We start from the raw sequence: 18,443 nt of genomic DNA on the forward strand, positions 1-18,443 counted from the left end.
TGATAGGTTATTCCCCCCAAAGATCTATATAGAGCATGTGTATGACAAAACATCTTTAAAGCATATGTATTACGCACAATTTTTCAGTAAACTCTGTATAAAAATTAAAGACATCATTGCATCTTAATTCCTGTTCCTTTGCCAAATCAGAAAATTAGGAAAACCCTATATTTTAGACAGGGAAGTGTTAATGATGTCTTTTCCAACGTGTACAAAAATTTAGTACCATAAAGAGAAAATTTTACTTCCTTCTTGTAGAAGAAAATGTGCTAAAAATATAATGACCACAAAGTGAAGTTATTTTCTCTTCTATACTTGTTGGAAATCAATTACTAACCAATTTATAAATTTCATCAAGTTAGGCATTTTAATAAAGTGGGAGTTATTGATCACTTACAATATTGTAACTTGATAATATAGTTTAAAATACTGAATATGCGTACATAAATGCGACATTAAATATCTCAAATGTGGTGAGAAACCCTTAAAAGCACATATTTTCAAGATCTACTGTTAGAATATAATTGATGGAGAAAGGCTGATTGATCTGTCGTACTTCAGCCTATTTGCAGTGCCCCATCACTTTCAATTAGGTTTATTTGAAAACTTCGGCCACCTGCATATTTTAATGATTCGACATATGCCAATGTGTAAATATGGAGCTGTAGGGAAAGAAAAGGAATGAAAAGCAATGGAGCATGGAAAAGGAATGATTATGACTTTATTATGTGGTGTGCTTCCTAGCTGTGCAAGCTTTATCATTTTTAATGGCAAGTTCCTACTGTAAACAAAAGCTGTCTTGTGCTCTTCTTCTGCCCTGTTGAGAGGTTAGATTATTTTACTTAGACAGAGGTTCCGTATCTTTTAAATGTCTCGATTTCTGAATCAGATAAAAGTTACTGCTTTGCATGTCTAACAATGCTAATACTTTTATGAACCAACTCTCACGATCTTTTTCTCAGTTATACATTTCAAAATATTTCATAATCTGGTTAGTTAAGGTCACAGCTAATTCTTCTTAACACAGGATAAGATGTTCAAGTTTATAGTGTTTCAGATTGCACGTTGCCCTTTGTTAAGGGGACTAATTTGTCCATCTCTGTTAATATCTGCACTTACTGAGTCATCAGAAATCATTATAGAAACAATTCTGTTTTCCCTACTGCTTAATTCTGGCCCCCCCCTGCTTTCAAGCAAGCAAGCAAGGAAGCAAGATCTTTTAGTAGTACACATTTCTGTCTTAAGTGCTCTGGTGCAAATAAGATGCAGCTTTCTAACTTCACCTGCAATTAAAATTGAAAGTTTTATTATATGATTCAGAGGCCAAGGCCTGGAGAACCACTGATGAATAAAAATAGAATATGGAAGACAGATGAGGGCCGATGTCATTTAGAGCTAAGTAAATGTTTTGCTATGATACGCTCAAAAGGCGAGAACTCAGGAAAGTTACAGTAGGACTTGAATTCTCAGGGCTCTTTCTCTTGTTCTTCTCTAATTAAGGTTATCACATAGTTGGTTTCCCAAAATGGTCCTGCTAACTGTTCGTGTGGTTGCTGCTCACATGGTCATTAACTGTGTATACCCCTCTCTGAGAATAATATTTTTTTCTGAGATGACAGTGTGGGAAACTTGTTTTAAACTGAGCAACCTATCTCCAGTTGTCTGCTCCAGTGGGGGTACTGGAGGGAAAAGCTCTAGAGCAAATGGAGGTACGTTGTCTAAGAGACGTTGCTTCTGTCAAGAGGTGTACATGAGAAACATGAAAAGCGATAACCCATCAACTTGTTCAGAACACTGAACTATTTAATAAAATCTGGTGTTTTTTTTAAACTTATCTGTAGGATGGAAATCCTTTCGACGCCACTGCAGGATACCGTAACCTTACTTATGAAGAGGTTTTGCAGGAGCTGGTGAAACATAAAGAGCAACTGAAGAAGAAGGACACTCATATTCGTGAACTTGAGGATTACATTGATAATCTTCTTGTACGAGTGATGGAAGAAACGCCTAGTATTCTCAGAGTGCCATATGAACCTTCTCGAAAAGCTGGCAAATTTTCCAAAACTTAAGATAGTGATACTTGACGGTACTTTCTGCAGAATACGTTAGTGGAGGAAATCACACTAACATTTTGACTTCTCTTCATTCCTTTTCTTCTAAGAAATTCCAGGAATCAGGGGAGGATGGGACTATGATGTGGGGTTTTTTCGTTTGTTTTTTACTCCAAACACTAGCAGGGACTGCCAAGAGTAATATTCTGTTAGATTACCTAAATAACTTTTTTTTTTCTTTTTGAAAACACCTTTAGGTACAGAATACTTACAGTAGAGTTAATAATACACATTGAATATGTCCATGCAGTTTATATAATAGCTTAGCGTTCACCATGTGGCAGTTTCAGCTGGGAAGCCTGTGCTGTTATGAATGTTTTCTTGAATAATTATTGGTGTTATGCAAATATATCGATTCTGATATTACAGCATGCCATCAAGACCACTGTTTTCAAGCCGGTGTAGTACGCTTTACTAAACCTAAGTGTGGTTTGTTGCAACGGAATGTAGTTTGTTCTACACGTATTAGAGGAAAACAGTGATGCACAATCTTTGCAGAGTAAATGCTGTATTCTATACAATGTGCTTTTTGTATAACAGTGTAAAAAATACCGTGCCATTTCAGTAATGGCACGTGCTGGAACAGTGTAAAAAATACCGTGCCATTTCAGTAATGGCACGTGCTGGAATCAGTTATTTTACACTTAAATGCTGAATTTTGTGTATAATGATTGAACTTTGGTAGTGAGCTCATGACATAAGGTTGTTTTGAGGATCTTTTTGTATGAAGTTATTGCATGCCTTTTTATATGTTAAAGTACTTTGAACAGTGTTAATAGAGTTGGAGGGAGGACTGGAGAAAAGTGTGGAATAAAGATATGAATACTTTGTTCAGTCAAAGTCTCCTACAGTGAAAATGTAGGAGAAATGAACAGACTGACTTAAATAGACATGATAATTCAAAAAATATAGAACTGACTCAATTTAAGGTTGAGTTTTACATGATATATATGTCTTAGGTTTTTTAAATCTTATGACAACAAAGTATATGCCTTTAGAAATAGGCTATGTTGCTTAAACACCTATAGAGTACTTAGAAAGGCTTTTCATTAAAAAAAAATCTGTATTCCTTGTAAGTACTTCTAAAAGCCAGTTGTCATTGAGGCAAATGAGAGAAGAATGTAGTAAATGTCTTCCTGATCATTTAATAATTGTTTGTAAAATGACATATGAAAAAGGTATCTGTTATTCAATAAATTGGCAAAATATAGTGATGAACGTATAATGGGAAAACACTGTAGGAGAAGAATCCTCACAATATTAACATAAATAGATTTTTATTTTAATTTCCTTCATAAGAGTCTCAGTTGGATTGTCTGTTGCTGTGAAACAGTAAGATGATATTAAAAAAAGTAGAGAATATTTTAAATTTGGATTTAAGAAAACTGACTGTCTTTTCCTCCTCCTCTTCTTTTTCTACACCTGATCTGTTTTTTTTCTTACAGCACCATGTAATGGCTGTTGCTGATGAGGAAAAAAAGCTTGAAACTAAATTCCAATTTTTTGTTGTTGTTGTAAAAGTTCTAACTATGTTTTCATTTTTAAAACTGCAAAAATTAGTTATATCTTGAATAATTATGATCTGGAAAAGTTGAAGAAGTTCTATCTGAATGCTTTTGATGATGTTAGCATTGTATAACAGCACAGAATTATTCTTGTTAGAAAAAAACCCTTTTGTACAATTTTTATCGGATTTCATTTACTTTTTTTTTTTTGCTTTTTCTTCTTTTCTTCTTTCTTTCTTCTTTTTATTTTCTTCCTCAATTTTTTAGCAACTACCTCCCATCCCCCTAGCGCTATGTCCCTAAAATGTATGCAGTTGGAGTGTTCCCAACCCACCGTTGGGATCCATTAGCATCGATCATTGTGCCTGGATGGAGCCCGAGTGATTCAAGCCCTACCTACTTGTAGTGCTCTGCATTTAGATGTTTGTAGCACAGAAACGGCTCCACTTCGTCAGGTAGTCTCTCTTTTGACAGCCTAAGGATTTATCAAGTTCGGTACCTCATAAACCACGTGAATGTTCTCTTGACCCACTTAAGATCTAAATGACTGTAAATTTGTTGTAATATATTCGAAGTGCCAAAGGTTATGTACTAAAGGTATGGTACGTTTACTGTTGGAAGTTAGGTTTTGCACTCAATTAGATTTTAATTTCCTAATTACACCAAGATGTATTTCAGTTACTCAGTATTTCCATAAAAGTTCTTAAACATTTTCAAATGTTTGGCTGAAGCAAGTGGTTTTCTCATATTGTTAATGGGGAAGCGTTGTGCAATTGTTTTGAATTCCACAGTCATTTTCAAACTAACTGGTATGAGACCATCTGTAGTATCTACAATGATTAAATCATACACACCAATGGCGTTTAACAAGTAAACTAACCAGAGAATATGCTCCAATGACTTTTCACTTGCAAGCCAACTTATAATTATTAAAATGAAACTCTACTATATTTAGCACCTCTGAAATCACTTCTTTTAGAATGTAAATGTAGAATATCAAACTGCATAATTGACTAAAAGCAGATCTTTTGACATATTTGCATACCAAGAATGATAAGCAGATTAAAGGTAGTGAAAAGATCAATTTTTGTGCATTAGTGAAGAAATTTAGTGAAGCTTTGAATGTGCTATCTAGTCTTTATCTGATCTGTAAGTGAATGAAAGCACCTTTTGTTTCTAAGAGTTTGTCAAGAATGAGGGGAGAATGACAAATGCAATTTAGGAAAAGGTAAAGTTACTAAGAGAGGCAGAATGGGACATTTACAACTATGAAAATATTTTTGTAGAGTTCTTATAACTAAAGATATAGGATGCTTTTGGAGCAATTCTGGAAAGATTACATGCACGTCATGTTCTGCTTAGAAAGAAAATTGTAACTTTTCTCTATATTTTGAGATTATTTTTGAAAAACATCTTCACCTCATGTATTTTTTGAATGATGCAGCTTTCGAATGAAAACATTTCATACAGAGTAATTTATATGTTGAAAACAAAGAAAGTTCTGTTTCGCCCATAGGATCAAATTGTAAACTCTCTTGCAGATCATTTTCAAACCATAATAACTTGCCACTTACGGTCAGTCTTTCTTGCCTTTTAAAATGTAGGGATGAGAATTTTGGACATCTCCACATTATTTTGATGTTTTTTCTCTCAAAAATTAGCATAAGAGTTCATCCATGCACACACTATACTTTGAAATTATCCTTTGAAACAGCTCTGCTCATAGCCATGTACTTTGCTTACTTTAAAGAACAAATATCAAGGCCATACTTTAATGTTGTAAGTAACAAATTTAAACTTTCTGCCATTCAAGAAGGATGTTTAATATTTATATGTTACCTCTTGCTGCTGTATTTTACGTTTAGCTTGGTTTTCCACCTACTAATGAATGTAGCATTCTCCCTAGATTACACATAACTACATTTATTGCTGTTGGCTCTGTATCAAGAACTATTTGTAATGTTCCAGCTGTGAAAATGTTGCCTTGCATTTAGAAAGGTTTCATGATTTGAGGACCTAATGAAACTCATGCTCATTAGGTACTAGTCTGCATTTCTTTCTGTATAGGATGCCTTTTCTTAGATACATCTTAAAACAAACAACTGCTGTCTTAATATGTTTACTGCTGCACTGGAGGTTTGTTTACACTTCCAGCTTTAAAGAAAACTTATTGTCCTACATCCAGTATGTAAAGTAAGCTCATGCTTTTTTTGCTCTTTATGTATCCATTACTGTTGTAGATATGATAGAGGTGTTAGCTGTGGGCTTTTAAAATGGTGATATTTAAAGCATGTTGACTATCTTCCTCTCTTTGAAGTACATGGTGAAGGTTTATAGCGCTGCTGTGTTGATGATGCTAGATTTAAGGGTCTGTCAGCACTTTCGGTTTGAAACCCTATTTTCAGGGATATATAACTTCTAAATGTAGATACAGTCACTGGAAGTATTTAATATGCAATAGGTAGCACTTTAATCTGTTTATGAAGGGTTTTGAGATTTGTTTCTGTTGAAAAAGTCATGGTCTCCTAAAGCATGGTGGGCATTTGCTCTATCTTTCATAGTTTGTACACTGAAGAAGCCACTGTATGTTACAAATGGTAGAGCCATTCCTATTCATCTTAGAAGCTTCCAGATGTCTTGTATTACAATGTACTATAAAAAGCTGAGGATCCAGGTTATATAGGAAGTCTGTAAAAGATACGAACGCTACTTATAACTTAAGGGTTGATTTTGTCTCGTGCAACCAATGGTAGTTTGTCTGCATTTAATAATGGTACAGAATCACAACTATATGCACATGTGAGAACTATAAACTTAGAATGCATGAAAAACTTTATTTTTTTGTTTCATTATTGCAACTTCAACTACTTTAATTTGATTAAAATGTTATCTTAATATTTTAATTTCTGTTCATTAAATAAATATTGCATGTCTAACACTAATAAAGCACCACAATGCACTACCGCAGTATTTCTTGAATTGTGATATTAATCTGTGTTATGCAAAGCATGTAACCTCTAAGTTCCGCTTAAGTATGTGTTTGTAAGAACCACGCTGTTAAGACTCTCAGACCACAGAGAGGTGTATTTCCTTAAGGACAGCTCTAAATGAATGTCCTGGCTGTTTGCAGGGAAATCTCTTCAGTAGTGTCCAAAACTTATAACTAGTGAAAAAAATGGCATGTTCTTAAATGTGTTAATATGTATGTCTTTTTTTTTATATGAGGGCTGCAGTCTCTTTAAGTGCCCCATTCCTCTGATTCTGGGGTTGTGTAAATACTGCTGGGAGATCTTTGGCACTGCAGGCCAGAACTGCTTTTAGCATGAGGACAAGCACTGTGCAAATTTTGATATGGAAAACATGATGCATATTCCTCTTCATGCTTGACAGAATAAAACCCCACCAGAATGACAGAAAACCAGAGCATTCTCCCCCACCTCCCTGCCCCATAGGTATTTTTTTCAATGCTCCCACAAGTTTTTCAACACACTTTTCTCGGAAAAAAAAAAATGCTTTTGCCTGTTGTCTTTTCCTCTTCCTTGAGGCAGCAAGACAGCAAAGTCTGTCCCTGGACAATAGGAGGTTTTCTGGATGGTTAGGAGGTATGAAGAGTGGTCCTGGCTCAGGGGAAGAATGCTGTGAGTAGTTCACCCAGTTCTTTGGAGGCTTGAATTTCACTGGGGTGCGATTCCTTTCCTTGCGGTTAACTTGCTCCGTGACTCGGTCCTTCATCGTACAGCTATGGACTTCTGAGGTTTAGAAAGGGTTCTTCTCTTTGAGGTATCCAGGAAATGCGGTGGTTATGGGAAATCGTAGTCAGTTTTTGAGATGCGCACGTACGTACACACGCTTTGTTATGCAGGTTTCCATCAGCTGTTTCACCCCGTCTCTCACTGACTTTGCAACTGTCCCGATGGGCGAGTAGATGAGGAATGAGGACAGAGGAGGAAGGCAGGTTTCTGAAGGTACCATGCTGCGTATTAATACCAGTTTCCATCTGCAATTCACATCTGGTAACTAATCTCCGTTCCTATGCCCATTTGAAAATGGAGCCAGCGCAAATTCCCTACCTCGGAGGCATAATGTTTGTTAGTTGATACCAACCGTAATTCTATTGACAATGTAAGAGCCCAGCTTGATTAAATAGCTTCCAGTTTCCCCCACGTGGAGTTGGTTTTTGAGTTTTCATTATTTAACATCTCAACCCCCTAATAAAGGTTTTCAAGGGTATTTTAAATATAGTTTAGCAGTTAAGAGCTATTGAAGTATTTAGATGTAAACTAGAAGGATCATTAAGGACAATTGTCTCTCCAGTTACATTTATTAAGGTTAATTCTTTATGGAACCATACAGAGTAAAAAAATCAGGATTTAATTTCCATACTTTAAGTTGGTTAATTTGTTTTTATGGGAGTGTTGTGCAAGCTCTGGCTGCAGCTCACTTGGATGTGTTGCCCTTTTGTGTAACACTGGGCACGTTACTAAAGTTATAAATAATGATGATGAAAAACAAATCCCATCTCTTATTCTGCATTAATAAATTAAATGTTGGATTATTTTGTTGGATTATTTTGTAATAGTGCCATTTTATGACAGATAGGAAGAAGACTAGCTGCTAAAGGAAGCTGTTTTGTCTGTAGTACTTGCTGAGTAATGATGATTGCAGGCTACCACACTAAGTACAGCCCGATTTGAAAACCATGTGGCATTGTCTGTGTAATGTTTATATAAATATCAGTATATTCAATGCTGGAAGCCAATGGCTATTAGATGGAGATTATTGCAGTGTGTTCATAATGTGTTTTTACAGCATTTAGCAACATAGATCCGTCTTTGATAAATGGATGGTGATTTAGGACAGAAAAGTACCCTCCGTGGCTAAATACTGACATGTTTGTCCTTTAAAAGTAAGCAGTTTAAAAAGGGTTCGGGGACAGGCAGCATTTAAATGAAGCCAAATATTAAAAAGGGGAAAAACTTCCTGGGATGGTCTTTTGTTTCAGCCTTAACGGTATCTGCTGTGTGACATGGAGGGAATGAGTAAAAGCAGCAATGGGGGTAGTCTGCTGTTGGGATCCAAAAAAACCAACAACAAAAAGTTAGTAGGCCTAGGATTCAGATTTTAAGGGATCTATTTGCCCAGCATGTGCCAGGTGCTTTTTGTAACAGGAAAAGTCAACGCAGCATCCTTCGCTAGCAGGATCAGTGTCAGGGCGAAAACGCAAAAAAAAGTGGGAGTTTAACAGAAGGCTTAGTTCCCAAGGTGTTAGGTGGGAGGCAGATGTCAGGCAGAAGCACAGTGCTTTAGCCAGCTGTCACCTCTGCTTTTTTAGTCCCTCTGACATTGTAGTATTAACTCTAGGGATTAAACGAACCACTTTCATAGGAAAGTTAGGAAGTGTCTGAGGAAATTCGGTGTATGCAGCGCCTGGCTGGCCAGATTGCCTCTGTCCTTACTTGAAGCAGGTGTCTGGCTCAGGGTCTCGTGGCGTCTAACAAATAACCCACCAAAATGTGTCATATCGCCTGCTTCTCTAAATGATTCATTCGGGGCCTTCTTAGGTGATGAATGTCTCCTTCTCCGATAACTTGCTGCTTACGTTAGGAAGTCCTTGAAAATTGACTCCCTGGGACATCTTTACAGGAGACATCAAGGGTCTCCATTTAAATTTAATGAATATTATGTAATTTGCCAAGGACTTCTACAATGCATTAAGAAAATCTGCCTCTCTGAGGCCAGGGCTTTGTCAAAATAATGGCAGCTTAATGGCATCCTTTAAAAGCAGCTGCTGACTCCAGCTCTGAGTATTTTCTCTTTCCGAATAAAATGTTTTCCCCATTAAAGCAGCTTATTTCATTAACTTATAATTAATAGCTTAAATATGCTTATATTTTGCTAATTGTAGATTACTTAGTACTTATTTTTAAGGAACACAAGCACAAAATGCAAAATGTCAGGTTTTTTTAAGAGAAAAGTCTTGCCTTGTGCATAGCAATTGCATTTGGCTAAGCATTTTTCAATACGTTATTTTTAAGGAGTTTTTACACGCTGTTTTTTAAGCTAAATCATTAAACGTGTATAACAAGAAACAGTGTAAAGTGCTCATGAAATTTATAGTTTTAATTCCTTTTAATATGTGCTCCAATATTTTATAGTTATGATTCAAAAGCTTTTTACATATTTTAAATTGTAAGGTCATATTGGGATATCCCACATTATTTTTTTCCAAAATATACAGAGCCAAAGTATGGGATATACTCTTTTGTGTATTGTAGAAGTTCAAAATGAGCTCTGGGAGAATTAAGGTTTTCCTTAAAAATTGTACAAGTCTATGTGTTGAACTGGAGTGCAACTAAACTTGGGTATGTAGCCTCGGCCACTCCTTTATCCAACAGACTAGCATCAAATTTGCTTTCTTTTCTTTATGAAGTGGAGGACAAGAGAATAGGAATCCGATTACAACAGGTGCTAGGTACTGCTCTTATGGACCAAGGGAAAAATATCGACACTTTGTGAGATGTGGCCTTGACTTTTTTGTGTGTGAGAAACGTCAATACCAGGTTTGCGTTTATCGTAATATCCAATGACGTTTAAATTACGTTTAAACGTCAATATCCAGGATCAGATATAGAAAGCTTCCTATTTCTTATATTTTAACATTTAAAACCTTGTATAAATAACTATTTCTTTATCATTAAGGGCCAGATTATTGTTGGCTACAATATATGTAACAATACACTTGATTAACATTGTGGCTGTTTGAGACCCTCTCGTAATTGGCCTCCTCATAGTCCACACACAGAATACTGTGAAATAGTGTGAATTTTAAGTTGAGATACTAAATGAAAGGAGCATCCAACAGCAGTGGGGAGAAATAAAGTAATCCTAATTAAAAGCAAAAGAATTGTGTGATCTGAATTAAGATTCAGTTGGTGGATACTGAAGAATATTTTTTCTGGAAAGTATTTTTATTATAACTGTCGGGTATAATTGCTTTGGAAAAACCCTCATCCTTCATATTTGATGGTGTAAACTTTACTAGCTCTTTATAAACCAAACATTAAGTTAAGGACTTGCGCTTAACCTTTGTTTCATCGGACATGATTTCAGAGAGTTGAAGTAACATTTTATTGCTGGAGTTGATCATGACAGAGTTATATTTACTAATGGGGTCTTAGCTATTCTTTTATCTGTTTCATGGGTTTCTGTGTAGTTTTAAGTTCTGAACATTTCACCACAGTCTATTTAGAGCATTATTTAAAACTTGTTCCAGTTCTCTTCATTCTTATGCATGCCGATGTGCTAAACTACTCCAGAAACCAGCTTAGCTCTCACCATATTTGGAGGCTGTTCCTCTTTTTTGCCTTTGGACTGTTTTGGATGGGGACTTACGTCTAAAGTAACAAATGAAATATGTGACAAGAGATGACTGCCAAAACTGGGATCAAAGCAAGTTTCTGAAGGGCTCATTGGAAAACTATCTTGAACTTTGGAAGGATGACTCAAAGCCACAGCCTAAATAGAGCAAAACATAGTGAAATAAACATCAAGGTGGGAACAGAGTTCTTGAAGGCGGGTGGGACGTGTGTCCCCCTAAGACTGGACAGTCACTTTAGTCTTGGGGGAAAGGAAGCAAATAAGCAGACGAATTTCCAATGCATATCAATCTGGATGGGTTGGTCAGGGTGTTTTTTATCTGCAAGCCCACAAAGCTTTGCAGTTCCTGTTTGGGCTTACTGCACAAAAGTGTGTTAGCCAAAGAGTGTTCAAAATAAAAGGTAGCATTTCTTGATAATGTCCTGTGGGACATTACTAACTTGTCTGAAAAGTTGCCAACTTTGGAGATGGTTTCTGTTTAATACATTCAGTGTCTTTCTCATCTAATTTAAAAATAGGAGAATATTCAGCTTTGATTCATTAGTTACAGCCAGTTCATCGGAGTAAAGAGGAGACCACATTTTTCCCTGTATCCCTCTAAGAAACATGTAGACTTGCAAAAGACAGCTGCTGTAACTAAGTAAGTAGATAGCTGTACTTTGTGGTTGAATATGTGTGTTAAAAAAAGCTAGCGTTGGAGAAAAGAGTTCTTCTGTGAAAACCTAACCAAAGCCCCTCTCACAATCACAGTATCTCTCAAAGTCCCAATATTTTAAGGTGTTCAGTAATAAAGAAGTAGGAGAAAACCATTCAGCAATGATCGTCTTTAGCAACTGGGAGTCATGCGTTTAGGTAAAAAGTGAAATGTTAATTTTAGAAGGAGAGGAAGACAGTTTTTAGATAGTCACTGTACTGAAGATTGATCAAATGGTAATATATAAGGTAGCTGTAGAAGGGAACAGCATCTCACTCAGAATATAAAAGGTGAGGAATGAGCTTGTTGAGTTTTCCTGTGGTAGGCATGAGAAGCAATAACTGATTCCTTACAGGAGGCAATAACGGACTAGCTACAGTCAGCATCACACTTCAGGAGTGTGCTAGATGCTGTGAACACAAATAGTAACAGATTTCTCAGATATTCCTAGTGCCTGGAAAAAAGTACACAAATTTTCCCCCAAAATAAATTGCTTGAATTACAAGCCCCTGCTTTTATTTATTTATTTATTTGTTACTCAAAGGACAATTAGCAGATACGCAAAATATTAAATCTTTCACTGCTTTATTTGATTCCTACTTTGACTTGTCTTTGAAAGAAAAATTGCGGCTCTTAGTCTGACAAAAGGCTAACGGAGTCAATGCTTTGTTCAAAGACTGACATAAACAAGGAGTGATGCAGTTATAAAGAGATATATTAGGCTAGTAGAGTTCTTTTTAGAAACGAAATCTTTTAGTGAAATGGTGGTCTTCTGGCAGGAGCACTTGTTGCGATGTCCTGGGAAACATCCTTCCCCTGATAAATCCCCATACAAAGTAGCCATCATTCTAGCTTGGGAAATGTTACCAGCATAATACTGGCCAGCTGAAATAACCACTCACTGCAATCCCAAATAGAAAGTGGTACTGTTTCTGAGGTATTTTAGAAGGCAATGCGTTCTCTTTAGAACACTTAAAAAGACACCGAGGGATAACGTTATCACTTATAAAATTTCCAGGATTTCATCGTTTTCTCGTCGCTAACCTAGGACTGGTACTTGCACAGCAGAGTCAGTGTCTGAAAACCTTTGAGCAAGTTGGTTGTAGCCCTTGCAGTTTGCACGGTAGCAGATCTCAGCCTGAAATTTGGATTATTGTTATCCTTCTGCTGCGGTACCCAATGGAACCACCGTGTTTTATATCAGCATGTATCTCTCAACTGCTGGATATTAATTATTTAGACCACTGGAAAACTGAACCTCCCTTGCTTCCCACAGGTATAAAATGTGTTTATTTTAGATGTGGCCCTGGAGTTTACACTGTCTGTTGCTGCCTGTTAGAAAAGCTGGCAGCACATCTGCTAAAAAAACATGAATCTCTTGTTCTCAGACCACTTCTCGTGAGCAGCAAAACTCAGGAGGCTCACTCCTTTTAAAACTTTTTTTTTCCTTTTTTTGTCTCTAGACCCTTACTAAATAGAAAGTTGTGGAATTCTGCATAAGTGGGGGTTTTTTTTTCAAACTTTGACATTAATGGCAAATTTTGGCATTATACCACATCAAATGAGCCTAAAAGGCCACTAATTTTCAATATTAACAGTTATTCCCACTTTGCACTGGTTTTAATGACTATCTTAGATCCAGGGCAGCGGACCCTTACCACACCTGTTTTCAAAGTAGCAATTAGCTTTGCTGACATAGAGGAAAATTTAGGGCTGAGTATGAATCCTGGTCCCTAGGAAGGAAATATTTTGGCTTGTCTTATGGTAAAGTTACACAAAAAATAATGTGTTTGTAGCCCAGGATTTTTGTGAGACGGCAGTAGCATCAGTCTGTTTCTTTCTGAGACCTTTTCTTCCTCTGGCACACAGCTAAGCAGTTGAAGACATTGATTTACACAGCTTCAGTTCTGAATATAAGCTTTTTCTTCAGCTATTGAAATACTTTCTCACATGTTGGTGCACCTGTACTTTCAATTTGGCTTCAAATCAGTATAGAGCATGCACTTTGGCAAGTTGTAAAAATTAGTTGAAGAATAATAATAAATAAAATGGCGTACTGCCCGAGCACGTTGTATTTTCTTTACTAATATAATTGCTCATTGAACATATTTTCCAGATACGGTTCTGTATATTTAAGTATGTATCTGAATAACTGCACTTTTAAATTCAAGAGTCAAGTAGCTACTTTGTATGCCACGCTTATCTTAAATAGAGTTTGATTTAAAACATTTATCTTCCCCGGTATCATCTCCCATGTCAAAGCACATTTAAATCATGCTCTGTTCCTAATATCGCTTGTGTTTAAAATGGTATCCAAGTACAAAAAAGTTTGATGAGTGCTCTGTTATTTGCCCGCTTTGTAGTTATTAGCTGCTCTGTCATTGTTTTGAATATCACTGAAGTTGAGAAGGAGAAGCTTCAGCAAAGTAAACTTTTAAAAATTAAAGCCAAGGTCAGACTCCAGGGTTAGCAACACTAGAAGACTGCAATTTAAGATGTGTCCAATTATGCAAAATTGTGTTGAGTTACAGCCTCAAGTCCCCATTGGGATCTGTGAGGTTGCCTAGGTAAAAATATCAGAGGAATTTCAGGAGGGTTTTTCTTTTGTTTCTCCCTTAATCTTGACAGAGGATGATGCAATTCTGCCAGTACTCGTCATTTTTAGATCAGTAACTTGAAAACTCTTATTCCAGGACTGTGTAGTAGGTGCATCACTTCAGTGAAGGCAGCAGACCCAGCACGAGACTTGGGAGGCATTTGGCACCTCGTTGCCTTTGGTCTGCACAGGTAGAACATTCAAGCAACACCTCTGCATCTAGACATAAATCAGTCGAGGGACAGCAAGGGACCCACTAAGGCAGAGCAGATTTTACTGATTATATTCTTAATAGTTAAACTAAACACCGTCACATCTAAGTGTTTTTTTCCCAAGATCTTAACTTTTCCTTATCCTTAGTTTATCTTTTCCTTGAGATAATTGGAGAGCACGAGCATGCAGGCGTGCCAAACAGTGGCTCCCAGAAAGGCTGGAGTGGAGAGGTCAGACTCAGTTTACTTGGATGATTTGTGTGGAAGTTAGGATAATTAATTTGCCAAAAAAATCTGCTTTACTTCTCTTTTCTGCGTGAAAGGAAAACATCATGTGCTATGCCTTTAAAGTACTTATCCCCAAGCCAAAACGCTGTAGTCTTCCTACTTCAGAAAACATCAAAACTTACCACCATTACATTTTCTCAACTTCTATGTGAATCTGAGGTATACGGTTTCATAATTTTGATCGTTTGTATGAAAGCATTCTTAATAAGAGAAACAGACAGATTATGTTCAATAAAAACAGAAACACAGTTCTGAATATGTTTAAACAAGTTTTTGCATTGATAAACAAAACTACTGGGTATTTTTTTCAATCGCACAGACACAAAAAAAGTCATCAGTGCTTACTAAAGAATTTGTACAGTGCTCAGGGCAAGTTACAGCTGGATCCTCTTACAAACCTCAATCTTTTCTAATAAATGACTCATAAAACTATTGTAGCTATGAAGCTTTTCAGAAAATTTATATAATTAAAAGGGATTTTCACCATTTGAACAAATGCTGTTATTGTAAATATCTTCTTGTATTTCTCTTTCAAGCAGCCCAGAAATCGAATTTCTCAACTGACAAATTTACTACGATAATTGTTCAAATGTCTTTGACAGAGTGACGCTTCCTACTAGGCAGGGCTAAGGCACCTGGAAGGAGAGCCTCGTGCATCTCTCTGTAATTAGCCGAGTACGGGGGAATTTGCTGTCAGGTTAAATCTGTAACAGTTCTGCTGAGCCAAACAGCCTTTTATTTTCTTATGCAAGGAAAGTGTATGTATTTGTAAATACTACTCAAATTCCATTGAGTCATTGACAAAGGAAGTAAATTCTAAACCCAAACTACTTCTGTCACCCTCCGGGATCTGCTCTCATCCTTTGATGTTGTTTAGCCCCCAAGACATCTCTTTTGCCTTCCACAGCTTGCAGGTGAAATCCTGTTTTAAGCTCTTCCTCCCGTCCGTAGCTTTTCCTCCCCCTCCAGGATCTGCCGCACCGAAAGCACTTACTGCTACGAACCGCTCAGCCGTGTTGGAGTCAGGACACCGTCTGGTGGGGCATTAAGAAAAGCTGCCTCTGAGAAGATAGTGACACAGCCTTAGAGAGGAGAAAAAGTCGAATTTAAACATCTGTCTCCTTCATGTCCAAACTAGAAGAAACAATCTGTTCAGTAACGCCATTAGCAAGTCTAACCAAGAAGGCTGAATTATTTCTTCCCAACCAAAGCACTAGCAGGAAAGAAATTCCCAGTCAATTTTTAAAATATCGAATGGCTCACTGGGATGGGACGTCTCATTTCACCAAGTGCCGTAGGGACATTTTTGTCATAGACTAACTCAGGTTGGAAGGGACCTCCGATTGGATCACCGAGTCCAGCTTCCCCCATCTTCGGGCAACATCACCTTTCCAGGAAACTTGTGGTAATTAACTAGTTTCTTCACAGGAATGTAACCAACTCTCATGGTTTTGTATCTCGAAAAGCAGAATTGAACTAGGTTACATCTTTTAAGATGTAAAAAGAAAAAAAAACCAAACCTTGCAATCCATTATTCTCCTATGTTGTCCTATTTATGTTAACAGGACTACATTTGTGAGTAATGCGTATAGGATTAGGTCATCTTCTAGTCAGCTGGATGGTCTGATGATAATGAATTCAGTCTGACATTGCAAAACTCCCCAGAGATGTCTAAAGATAAGTATTGTCTCTATGCTGACATTAAAAGTGAATGCTGCTTCTAGGAATTCAAGAGAAACCTTTCATTCCAGCTAATAGGGACTATAATAACAGGTAATATTAAAATTTATGGTTTTATTCTGATAAAACCAATAATATTCAAGCTATATGAGCAACAAATTATTACTGAAGCAATAAGAACAACCACAAGCCTTTTTTAAAATTATTACATTGCTATTCTCCAAGGGTCATGTTAGAAAGCGCCAGCTTGTAAAAAGGATAAGACTGTATCTAAATATAATGTCAAATAAAGTTCCCATAGACAATGAGGGAGAACAAATTAAAAGTCACTTAGGACCTATAAACAGATTTAGATGTAGAATAAAACATGGAATATTAAGTCTATTGGTTTATCTACTGATATTAGAGAGACAAAAATTATAATGAACTATATAATCTATGATTATAATAATCATAAAATACTTGGCAAAGAATTTAAAAGGCGACGTTACCATTAAATGTGTATTTACCCAAAAGTCAGAGGAGGTCAAGGGAGTTGGGTTGCCACAACTGAGATAACATCTATTTGAACATAAGTGAATAAGTAAATTCAGGACCCAAGTTGGACAATCATATTCTGGTATCCGGTAAAGCTCTGCATATAACGTAAGTTAAGCAATGCATTCCTTAAACTGGGACAAAACATAGTCGTATAAAATTTATATCCAAATACTATTACTGAACTTTTATGAACCAAACCCCAAATTTGATGTACCAAATAATAACAGTCTGTACAGCATAGTTAAGGTAGGACAGCTAATGAGATTAGGGAGGTAAAAAGGGAAATTATTGCAACTGGAGTGGAAGCAAAATCAAGAGCTTGGCACACTGAGGGGACCAAGGTTTCTCTAGCCCAAACTTCTGGCGAGAATGGTGATGTGCTGTTAGAGGCTTGCAAAAAACCATATAAAGACCAAGCAAGCAGTTCAAAGACAATATATCTTTTCTTATTCTGTAGAGCTTTTAATTCAGTGTTAGAAGAAATGACCTTTTTCTATGCATGGTCACCCCTTCAAGAAACTACCTGTTTCGGGACAGCATACTAAGAGACCTCCAAGAGTGAGCAGCTCTAAAGGCAAATTAACGTTTACTACAGACAGGGGTGAAGTATAGATAAAAGTAAATTGATCTGTTCGATGAGTACAGAGGTTGAAAACACGGGGTTGGTTTTTTGTTTAATGGAGTGAACAGATCCAAGGAAAGGTAAACCTTTTACAAACAAATGTTTTGATTGTGGTAGCAATAAGGGAAAGCTCATCCAAGATGAACCAATACTTGTTTCGTTTCTTTTTAAAAAAGGAAAATTCTATGAAATTCACCTTTTTTTACCTAAAGGTCAACAAATACCTACCATAAGATTAGACCAAAGCTACAAGGCACAGGGGGGGAAAAGAAATGTTTCTGTGAGCCAAGTTGAGTTGATTTAATCCAAAATAGTAAAAAAAAAAATTAAATAATATTAATAAGCAAACAGAACACCTTTAAGGCTGCTATAACTGTATTAAGTTTGCTAATATGTATGGCACAACATATCTAGTATATATTATTTAAGCACTTGTGTAGTTTTTTTAATATTTGCATTTATTATGGGTTGGATAATGGTCTCATTTGTGTAGAAATTATAATTCCAATGGATAAAAAAATCTAGGAATTAATCTTGTTGATGCTACTGAAATAAATTACCCTAAGTAGGCTAGCTATATAAGAAAATAATATAAATTCATCTAAATTCAATTATTAAACAAAAGGAATATTGTATTTAATTGAATTATTAAATTGAATCAATTTACTTACATTCGTCCTTATCCTTCATAATTTTAGAGGTGATAGATCTCTTCCTCTTACACCGTATTGTTATACGCAGACAGAAAGAAGAGAATAATATCTTTTCCATTTTTAAATTCCTGTTTGATTTTTTTTCAGCTGTGGATGAACTAATTA

General features: G+C 36.3%; 1 protein-coding gene across 2 annotated transcripts in view; it reads left to right on the top strand.

Annotated features, from left to right (window-relative positions):
• Positions 1 to 18,443, top strand: part of RAB11FIP2 (RAB11 family interacting protein 2) — a 225,822-nt gene that overhangs the window by 28,767 nt on the left and 178,612 nt on the right. The window contains exons 5-6 of one of the 2 annotated variants that reach the window (XM_075504467.1): positions 1,842 to 2,698; positions 2,745 to 5,040. In XM_075504467.1, coding sequence (XP_075360582.1) covers positions 1,842 to 2,069 — 228 coding nt within the window. In that variant the 3' untranslated portion in view covers positions 2,070 to 2,698; positions 2,745 to 5,040. Of the gene's footprint in view, positions 1 to 1,841; positions 2,699 to 2,744; positions 6,705 to 18,443 lie in introns of those variants that run through there. The other variant, XM_075504465.1, reaches the window with a different exon arrangement.

The sequence above is a fragment of the Mycteria americana genome, chromosome 6, assembly GCF_035582795.1.
Source record: "Mycteria americana isolate JAX WOST 10 ecotype Jacksonville Zoo and Gardens chromosome 6, USCA_MyAme_1.0, whole genome shotgun sequence".
Taxonomy (NCBI): Eukaryota; Metazoa; Chordata; class Aves; order Ciconiiformes; family Ciconiidae; genus Mycteria; species Mycteria americana.